The sequence below is a fragment of the Antrostomus carolinensis genome, unplaced genomic scaffold (genome assembly GCF_000700745.2).
Source record: "Antrostomus carolinensis isolate BGI_N321 unplaced genomic scaffold, ASM70074v2 scaffold941, whole genome shotgun sequence".
Taxonomy (NCBI): Eukaryota; Metazoa; Chordata; class Aves; order Caprimulgiformes; family Caprimulgidae; genus Antrostomus; species Antrostomus carolinensis.
In genome coordinates, this window is record NW_010291784.1 from 39,399 (window position 1) to 50,311 (window position 10,913).

At 47.9% G+C, this 10,913-nt stretch overlaps 1 protein-coding gene across 1 annotated transcript in view; it reads right to left on the bottom strand.

Moving 5' to 3' along the window:
* The window catches only part of NDNF (neuron derived neurotrophic factor), a 21,691-nt gene extending 11,714 nt beyond the window's left edge, over positions 1 to 9,977 (bottom strand). The window contains exons 1-2 of the mRNA XM_029087150.1: positions 9,848 to 9,977; positions 5,571 to 5,577 (exon numbers count right to left, since the gene is read on the bottom strand). Of these exons, the coding sequence (XP_028942983.1) occupies positions 5,571 to 5,577; positions 9,848 to 9,977 (137 nt within the window). The remainder of the gene's footprint in view (positions 1 to 5,570; positions 5,578 to 9,847) is intronic.
* Between the last annotated feature and the right edge of the window lie 936 nt (positions 9,978 to 10,913).

Sequence of the window (10,913 nt, forward strand, 5' to 3'; positions counted from 1 at the left end):
AGCCCTGCCAGGGACGTGGGGCTGTATCCCTGTCTCTGTGGATTTCAAAGAGATATATTTTTGTGTAGCACCATGGCTGGCTTGACATGGCAGCTCCCATTGGCAGGAGCAGCTGTGAAGGGGACGGCAGGAGCATTTATGGACCTGTAATCCGTGGATTAAAGCTGCCTAAGTACACACGGACACGATGGACTACAATGGTGCCTTTGAAGCATTTAGGGTCCACCATGTCAATAATCTGTGGATCAAACCAACCACCTCTTGCAATTCCACTTCAACCTGTGACTTTCCTTTGCTGGGAGTATTGTTTTAACAAAGCAAACCTTAGTAGCATGGGGAAAAAATCCAACTATGTAAAAATAAGAAGGTATGAAGAAATAAGGGTACGTTTCCACCAAATCTGAAGGAACAACAGTGGTAACGAACCTACAACTTAGGGAAGAGCTTAACTCCAAAGGAGTGACATTGTAAAATGTGGAGCTGTCTCAAATTAGACATGTTGAAAAGCAAACACACTCAGGGAGATACGGTATCAAAAATCAAATTTTACATGGACTATTTTGTTTCTAAACTGAACCTTATTTATTTTTCCACTTTTAGTGGAAACAGATTCAACTCTGATTACACTGGAATCACCACCCTGGAGCTGGTGGTAGCTGGATGCTTCAAAAACGAGCTGAACCAGAAGATGCCACTTGGGGACACTTCAGGAAATGCCTAGGTAGTTTTTCTTGTTTTAATCAGAGACTACATACCAGTGCTTCTTTCCTTCACAGCCATCTCAACCCCTGCAACTCAGCAGTGAGAGTCAAAACCAAACAAACAGCAAGTCCCCAGCGACCTCTGTTACAATACTCAGTTGTTCTCTCAGACCCCTCCCGGCGAGGGGACGGCAGCGGCACAGGAAGAAGTGATGTGCTGGAGCACTGGGTGGCAGCCAGCTGGCAGCCTGCACCCCGTACCGAGCTCCACTTCCCCTGGCTGCCCTGGCATGGGCTGGTCTGTGTCCTTACCGTCGTACCTGCTCATCCTCCCAAGCCCGTACAAAATCCCAGCTGGTTGGACGTCGCTCATGGAGAGGACAAGTGTCACAGGATGGGTGACTGGTACCAGCTCTTCCAGAGGAAGATCTCATGTCAGACACCCAATATGGAGAAGGGGAATTTTTTCCATAGTCTTAGCAGGGTCTGAGCCCCAGTAGGAGAAATAAAATAAGGCAGAGAAATCTTAGTTTGCACAACTCCAGGCCATTTAAGATAACCAACCCCAAATGCCATGCAGCTCTACCACAAATCTTTCAGCACAAGATCTGGAGGTGTTTTATAACGGAGAGTAATTATTATCCCCTTGTTACAAGCAATAAAAGTGGGGCAGCGACTTTCCTTGTTCAAGGAAATCCCAATATAATCCCTTCCTTTAATCATAAAACAATAGCTACTTTCCTTGGCCAAGTCATTCTGCCTTCAGCACAGCTCTCTGAGTGCGCGTTACTGTCTCTCCATAATGAATTTCAGCAAGGGGATTAGCGGGGAGGAACACATACGAACAATTACAAATTACAACCAACACAAGGCATGTTGGTATTTGGTACCGAGTTTCCCACTGTTTTTCTGGAATACTTCTGAATGACATTATGAGCAAGTGCCCTTGCCAAAACCCACAAGGGACAGGGATGACTGAAGTGTCAGGGGGTGATAAAGAGCAGGAGCAGAACTGGGGTCCGTGCATTCTGCTGTCACATCCTCAAATGGCCGGGGCTGACGGCTGGAGGTCAGCAAGGCCTTTGGAAAGCGCTAAAACATAAAAACAAAGTCATTCACTGCACTGACTACCCAAGGAGTTAAAGTTGCTTGAGCCATTCCAAGGGCCTGGGGAACGCCGCTCGCCTGGCAGCTGCCCGTGGCCAACAAGGTGTTTGTTAAAGGGAAGAAAAATAAGGGGCTGGCACAGCACAGGGAGCTGCGGGAGAGGCAGGGACAGGCAAGGGGCTGTGTGTGGGTCACTGGTGCGACTCGCAGGGCAGGAGCAGGGGGAAGCCGAGCCTCCGGTGGCTCCAGACACGACCGGAGTGCTCACATTCTGTGGAAAGCTGTGCCACAAGCACGCTGGAATTGCTCATGCACTTCTGCCCTTCTGCTTTTTGGTTCATGATTAAAAAAGGGAAAATTGCTGACTACTTTGAGACACTTTTAAGTGCACAGTGGCCAATTCCTTCAGCTGCCATCAGGCCCAGTTTTCCTCAGCGTCAGGAACACCACCGCACACGTATGCAGGGTTACGAACCACAGCCAGCCCAGGTACATCAGTACTCACGGCCACTTCCCTGCCTCCACACACACAGGCTTCCTGCAATGGCTACTCAGAAATTCTCATTTGTAATTTTACCATATCTTCCCTTTTACCACCCAGAGTTTCTCAGTCCTTCCAGGCTAACCAGTAATGACCAGTAATGCCTGCAATAGCATGGAGAGTGAGAGCAGCAGCTCTCCAGAAAGCTCTCTGGCAGCTGGAAGAGCAAAGCAGCTTCAGTAACAACCCCTCTTACGGCACTCATGCCCAGGAGGTGATTATCCGACGGCATCCCCACGCTGCCAGCCGGATGGTGTCCCGCAGAGGTTTGTGGGGGTGGTGGGTATCTTGGAGCGAAGACACAGCAATAAGAAGCCACATAGAAACTGCAGTGGGCATCTGGCACCAAATGCAATTGTAAGGTTGGATTCCAGGTTTTTCCAATCCAGGAACACTCACAGTTAACAAGATATGGGACAAGGAAAAAATATATGAATATTTTTATATATATATAAAATACATATATTATATGAATAGGGGGAAGAAGTTATTTCTATTTTATTCTGTTCCTTCCTATATTTTTTCTGTTATCCCCGTGTTGCTTTGTTACACCTGAATCATGCAATCCAGGTCCTCAGCTGACTTCAAAGAAACCCTGACTTTTTCTACCAAATCAAGAGTTTGAACCATATCACTTATGACCACAGTAACACATGTTACGCAGATAGGTGATCCCCCAAAATTTCCAGTTCCTTCATTAGCATCAGAATCCAATTTTTTCTGATTGAACTTGCTGTCCAAAACTGGATTCAGTTTTCATATTAATCTGCCTTCAGCTTTAAAGGAATGCAAAGGAAATCTTAGGTCCTACAAGTCCTTACTGAACCCTTAAGGTGCTCTCTCATAATGATTTGTTACGTAGCACAGTAATTCACAGATGCTGTGTCTCATTTTCCCAAGCTGGAAAAGGGTTGCTGAAAATACGTAAACATTTGTCAAGTGTTTAGAAACAGAAAGTATCAAATATAATTAGGTTGCCCAAGGAAGTTGTGGCTGCCTCCTCCCTGGAAGTGTTTAAGGACAGGGTGGATGGGTCTTTGAGCAACCTGGTCTAGTGGAAGGTGTCCCTGCTGATGGCAGGGGGGTTGGAACTAGATGATCTTTAAGGTCCCTTCCAATCCAAACCATTCTATATGATTCTATATAATGCTGAAGATGCTGATATTTACATATTTCTACCAGCGCGCTCGGCCTTAGAGCTGACACCTCAGCCACAGTTAGAGCAGCAGAGACTTTCCAAGCCCCAGCGTGGATATCGCCCACCACACTGATCCCCACCGTCCCCAGAAAGCAGCACCCACAACTTCTCAGTCACACCATTAGCTCTGGTGACCCCCTCAGAGCTGCGAGCACAGGATGGCCCATCGCAAGTGAACCACAGCACAGGGAGGATGACCAGCCTCACCACTGCTCCTGGGTGTCATGCAGAACATTCCCTCTTTCGCACGCTCACTTCTACACACTACGTGGGTAGGGATTCGAAAAAGCAGGATTGCTCACGCTGGCTAATTTTGCTCGACGGCATTTATGTCCTTAGCACCCTGCTTTAAACCAGACCCAGATGCCTACAGAGGGCAATTCTGTAAATTAATGAAAATGGTTAGCGAAGGATGTTAGCTGCTACTGATTTCTCCACACAGCTCCCCACTGTCACCCCTTGTGGTGCCCCACACTTCCCAGCACCTCCAGAGAAAACCCCAACTGCATGAGGGAGCAGAGACCCTCACAGGAATGGAGCACCCATATGGTGCGAGATGGCTCCCAAGGTTACTCAAGGCTGTTGCAGCTGCTGAGAAGCAGACAAAAAAATCTGGGACCAGTGTGGCCAGGTGATGGAGGAGCTACGGGCCCACGCAGCCCGTGTGCCTCCCCGAGCTTCTCAGCGAGTGCTATGGAGCACTGCTCATCCACCATCACTGAACATCTCCAGGGCTAAGCAGCCATGTGACAGAGAAAGGAGTCGCCTCCAAAGGGCAAAACAGAACACGCCCAGAGAGATGGTGAAGCAAAGCCATGGAGACTGCTGCCACGGGTGGGCCTATGGTCACACTTGACACATGCATCTGTCTGAAGACGTTAGAAGACACCACAAACCCAACCACAGCTCACCAGCCCATCACACCAAAGCAGGGTAGGACCATGTTTGGGAGCTGACAGTTTTCAGGGTGACTTTCTAACACTTTTTGAGTTTTCTAAGTGGTGGACTCCTGCATGACCAAGCTGAAAAGTCTTTCCTGAGTGCAGAAAGACAGGCGCTCTGATGGGACATGCAGCAAGAGTATCAAACTGGCCAGGGTCAACTGCAGAGCTGTGATAAGGGATCTCAAAAACCAGATGACCAGCTCCACTCTACTGCTGGGCCAGTGTTTATTTGTCCAGGCTGGTAGGTGAAAGGTTAGTCCTTTAGTTACCGCGAACAAAAGCAGGGGAAACACATACAGATGGATAGGTCAGACTGTCATGGGTGAGCAGACATCCAAACAACCCCCAAACCTGCAGGTCTTCTTATGGTAACCATACATCCTAAGCTGACATCAAGGGAAAGGAGAGGAGAAGGGGAAAGGAGAGGAGAAGGGGAAAGGAGAGGAGAAGGGGAAAGGAGAGGAGAAGGGGAAAGGAGAGGAGAAGGGGAAAGGAGAGGAGAAGGGGAAAGGAGAGGAGAAGGGGAAAGGAGAGGAGAAGGGGAAAGGAGAGGAGAAGGGGAAAGGAGAGGAGAAGGGGAAAGGAGAGGAGAAGGGGAAAGGAGAGGAGAAGGGGAAAGGAGAGGAGAAGGGGAAAGGAGAGGAGAAGGGGAAAGGAGAGGAGAAGGGGAAAGGAGAGGAGAAGGGGAAAGGAGAGGAGAAGGGGAAAGGAGAGGAGAAGGGGAAAGGAGAGGAGAAGGGGAAAGGAGAGGAGAAGGGGAAAGGAGAGGAGAAGGGGAAAGGAGAGGAGAAGGGGAAAGGAGAGGAGAAGGGGAAAGGAGAGGAGAAGGGGAAAGGAGAGGAGAAGGGGAAAGGAGAAGGTAATTTCTGCCTTCAGAGATGGCCAAAACGTGTGCCAATGGTAATTCTTTTCCCAAAGAGGGAAGATGTGGTGAGAACTGTGGTGTGAGGCCCAGTGCTGCCTTCTGGGGGTGTCCCTTCACTAATGACTGGAAATGGCTATGAGATCCCTGGATGAAAGTTACTGCTGAAGGACAAAGTGTCATTCCAACATCCCCGTTACTATTGCATTGTAAAAACCAAAAAGCTGTAAATTCAAAAAAGTATCTGCTCTTTGGTGCCTTGTCCTCTCCAGGCATTTCAGCAAGCTCAAGAGGTTTGGGCTGGAGCTGGGCAGGGGGCTCTGCCCACTGGGATGAGACCCCACAGGTCCCACTTCACTCCCCACGTGCACATTTGGCCGCGGGCTGCGAGTCAGGGTCTGCACAGTCCCCGGCTGAACAAAACCACACCGAGCTCGTAGTGCCGAGTGGGGACGGCCATATCCCAGCGAGCAAGAGGTTGAGCCAGAATCCTGTCTTGGCCCGCGGGAAGCACAGCACAGCTCACCGACGTGGATGGATTTTGCATTTTCTAAAGCCCTAATTACCTGGATTTTCTTACAAACACTTTGCAACTGCTTTTTCTTAAACGAGTGGGAATGAGAACACGCTCCGTAAATTAACACAGCGCATTTCTTTCCCCGAGCCTGCTGCCCTGCTAACACACACTTCTAAGAGATGTTTTATACTCTTGCTTTAAAATATCTACTTAATTCAAATGTTAAATTAAGTTAGACTTGTTCACATGATGTAAAAGGGTATTAAAAACCTTATTTTTCCTAGTATGATTTTTTTTCCAACTATTGTACTATAACAGGATTATAAAAGTTTTAATTGACTGACATTAAATCTTCCTTGCAAAATTGTAACTTTAATACCCCCTAGGACTATTAGATTTTTATTCATTATTTCTCATTACTGAAAAATCAGTTTGAGAAAGCCCCTAGGGTCTTCCCCAAATAAGGGTAAGATCCTATTAGTCCTACAAATCATACTCAAGTAACTAATTCTTACCCAGGAGAAAAAGCCCACAGGGAATTAAATGCAGATTTAGTAGCCAAAGGAAGAGAAAGAACGGGGACTAGAAACTGTTAACGCCGCTCACTGATGTTTTCCTGTTTCCCTTTGCATCCCAAGACCAGCTGGCAGCTCCGAGACACGTGGCTATCCCGCACCATCATCATCCCCATCTGGAAACGGCTTCATTTGCATCAGGTTCCTGGATTTCAAAATGCTGAGACACGTTTAGACTGTTTGACTATAAACTAATTAGCGGTAAATCTGCTGCACCTAAACAAAGCAGCAAGAGAGAGAGAGAGAGAGAGAGAGAGACAGTGTGCTCACATCTTCAGGATATTCTGGTTGTTTTGTAAAATCCACCTACCCTGTTTAATAATCCCTGCAGAGGCGTGTGAAGAACATGCGATCCCATTGCACCTCCCCACCAGCCTTTGCAGCAGGAGCAGCGGCTGCTCTAGCGCTGCTCTATTTCAGTAATAAGTTAAAAGTGAGAAAGATGAAAAGCATAATTTTTCTCACACCCTAATAAAATTTCAACCCCTTTAAAGTTACTTTTCCTTAAATTAAAAAAAAATTACAAATAAGAAATACGCTCAATTAGGCGAACAATACTTTTCCCCTGTAAATCACAGGGGAAGTGTTGGCCTCGGTGGTGTGTCACGTTGTGAGCGTGCGAGGGTCACGCTGGAGGGGCACTCATATCCGGACCCGTGGAGAGGGGAATGAAGTAGGAAAGATAAATTATTGCCTTTTGTTTTTCAGATTTCCAGGTGCTCGCAGTAAGTACTCACTGCTTCTTATCTCAGCTGTCACGCAAGCGACAAATATCTTTCCAACTACTGAATTTAATTAACCTAAAACCAGAGCGGTCCTGATTCAGGCCAAAACCTGAACCACCCTGGGTGCTCTTGAGGAATCTGTCAGAAATGCTAAAAGTGAGCGCTCATCCCTGCCCAGGTGGAAGGACACAGCCCACCGAAAGATGCGTGGCGCAGGATTTGCCCGCATACCTCTGGTAACTCAGGTATGTTTTTGTTTATCAAAGCAGTCATGGACTGGGAGCTGGGATCTCAGACCACTCGTGTTGCTGAGTGGCATTTAAAACCCATCCAAAAAAGCCCCCCAGAAGATCATGATGGTTTTGGTGACGTTCTAGTATCAGCTATCTCACACATGAACTGAAACAAGACGATGCTTTCCCTGCTTCTGATATGTCCCACATGACCAACGAGCTCTCCAGGGTGCAATCAAAGCCATCTACGCAGTCACGAGGTTTTTTGGCTGGTTGCTGTTACAGCTCTGCGTTAACATTTCCCTTTTTCCCATTCGGTGGGTGTCCCTGCACACTGCAAATCAGAACAGTAATTCTGAAAGAACAAACTTCTTCTTAATATTTACTCTCTCTCTCTGTCTCCCTCTTAATTTATTTCCAGCTTTAAGCACGTTCTCCCGGAGTTATGATTTATTTCCCTGACCTATTTCCCAAGCTAAGGGCAAATACTTCCTCTCCTAATGACATCTTGTTAAAGTTTTCAAACATAACATCTCCTTCAGCCTTCAAAGCTCCTTCCACCAATCCGTAAGTGTTAGCTTATTTGAGTCGTTTTCTCAGGCAGAAACGATCCCTGTTTGATCTCACGCAGATTTTTGTGGTCAAAGCAGCGTATTCTCAGTCACAACGTAAAACAAAGAGCAGGGAAGGCAGCTCCTGCACTCTGCCGTTTCTCCGAGGCAGCGCTCACTCACTGCACCGCGCGTTATTTAGGGGAGCTTGAGCGGTCCTTGAGTACCTTCTCACTGCTCTTACCTAAGATCCTCCCTTTCCTTTAACACCATTCTGCTTTCTTCTCCTTTCACTTCTGCCCGTGCAGTCAGTGACACCAAAACACAGAGCTCAACAGCGTTCGGTATCACACCACGCTCTCACACAAGCCTGCCAGTCCAAACATGTATTTCTCGAGATATAATTATATATTAGTCGAGGTTATCACCCTCGATGCTGGGCATCCCCACCAGTACGTGCACACTTTTATAAAAGCTTGCAAACTTGTTTTCTTACACCAAGGAGGAGACTCTTCACTCCTTTAGTCAAGTCTGTCCTTCTCCTCTGCATTTGATAATCAAACAGAAAAAGAAAGCAAAACCTCCCCGGTTATTTTAACTCTCACGAGCAGTGGAACCAGTAGCCCAGAGCAGCTCTATAGTCTTACACGTTAATAACATCAGCCCCTCTGAAGGCACCGAATGAGAAACGTGCAGTTTTCATTAGACTGCCCTTAATGCAGAAAACGTGCACTTTCGGCGAGGTCGAATGGAAACCCGCCATCTCTGGTGTGTCCAGCGGTACAAATTAGTCAATCTGCCTCCTGCAAAAGCAAGCCGGGGACGGAAAAGATAAATACTCGCTTAGTAAAACAAAATAAAACCAGCTCTAGGAAGATGCAAGACTCTGAAGGAGGACTGAAATAGCCCCTTGAATGTAGTGAAGTAATGGGCTTACAGTTTTATTATTCGCATAAAGTTTAGTGACTTCAAAACGAACGCGAAGCCAAACAAGACTTGTGATCCCACTGAAATCTGTGCTGTAACTGAAGCCACCACCCAGATGTTCTGTGGTAAAATCTGCTGCTTCGCTGCATAAAAGCACCACGTACCCTGACGTACAGCCCTGGCCTGCCTTTATCCAAACCTACTTAGATGCTGGCTTATTTTTTCTAGCGATCTTTTAAACTGCCATGGGAAGCGTAAAAGGTGGTCTCCTACAAAACTGTCTGGTACCAGCCTGAAACGTAACCGTTTGCAGAAATAAATCAGGATTTCTTTTTAATAAACTGTTTACTGCCAGCCTTTTGGAACAGAAATTGTAGAAGAAAAAGCAGAGCCTGAGTTTAATAAACATCTCATCTTTTTATATATATTAAGGCAGAAGACCCTGGCACACTTCAGGGCAAAATATCCAGTGAAAAAAGGCTCCGTCCAACCCTAACAAGCTCGTGGGATGAGGAGCAGAAGGCCACCGTGTAGCTGGAGGCTCGAAACCACATTGCACAGCCAAGGTGAGCCCCCGCTCCCCCGGCACCATCAACCCACCCATCCTTCCCTTCAGCTCCCAGGGCACCTCCCAGGAAAGGCATTATCCCTTCATTTGCAGGGGACAAACAAACCTTTAGGAACTTCTAACTTAGGAACTTCTAACAAACCTTCTGGACAAACCTTCTAAAAAGGACAAACCACACTTGAAGGTATCTTTTCTGCCCCTACCCATAGTTTTGGGAGTAGGAGTCTGGATGCTTTGGGGCAGCCCGGGTTCTTGCTGAGCCAGCCGGCAGCAGCACTGGAGGAAGCCCAGGGTTCCAACGAGCAGGTCACAGCGCAAGCAGAGCCACGGCACCCACCCTGCCCGCACCGCCGCGTCCCCAGCCCAGCTCGCAGGAGGAAAACCGGCGGCAGATGGGCCGGAGCTGCGTGCCGGGAGCTTTAAACGTCGGATGAACGCCGAGTGTGTGGTGAAGACGTTCGAGCCAAACAGGGAAGGCAGCACAGGCGTTACGTGATTTTGAACAGCCTGCTTGACAGTTTGCACCATATTGTATTTATAAACATTGGGGAAACCTAAACGCTTTTCCTTGGTGTTTCCAAAGTAGTCATCCACAACAAACCAGGCGCACGGGGAGACCCTGCGCAGCTCTGCCTCACCTCCGTAGTAACCTTCTGAAAGTTCAAAAGAGGGGCCCGTATTAATCCGTGTGGAATGGGCAACCTACACAGTGGTGTTCAAATTCCCTCTCTGTCCTGGTTTTGCTGTGCAGCTGATCCCCAAACTCCTCCAGGGAGGCTGGGGCGTAAGGTAACGTCACGGTAACTCGTCGGCTGATGACGCCAGCAGCACGTCACACGCGTGCCACCGCCTGCCAGGTGTGGCTCTGCCAGGGAACAGCCAGCTCCTCCCGCAGGCACAGCCCCGGGCAGACACAGGACACGTGCATCTTGTCACCTCGCTGGCCGGGCTGCGATGACACGCTGCGATGCCCACCCTCCACAGCAGAAGTATCAATGGGTTTTCTGTCCGGCAGCGTGATGCACCTGAAGTCCTCATCACAGAAATGTGACAAGGCTGAAGGGGTTTTTCAGACCTATTATAAAGCTCTTTCAAATTAAGAGGGGCTCGTTATCTGCCGACACAGAAAGTCCACAAGGAACAGAAATCATTCTCCTCACAACAGGATGAAACACAGCCACGGGACCCCAAATACCTCCATCCATACGGTACCCACATGGGACGCGCTATTGCCCATTTCTGTTTCCTCATATTTTTAATGCTCGAATTAGAACATAAAAGATTCTCAGTGTTTTAAAAAGTCCTCTCCTCCTTCGAATATAGACAAGTTTGAAATTCTAGAGAGTGCTCTAAATACTCAGAGAGACTTTTAGCAGTACTCCAAAGCTGACCTCGGCAGCTCTCTTCTTGCAGGTATGCATTTTGCTACGAGGTAGGAGAGCGAGGCCGGGAGGATGAGGCATT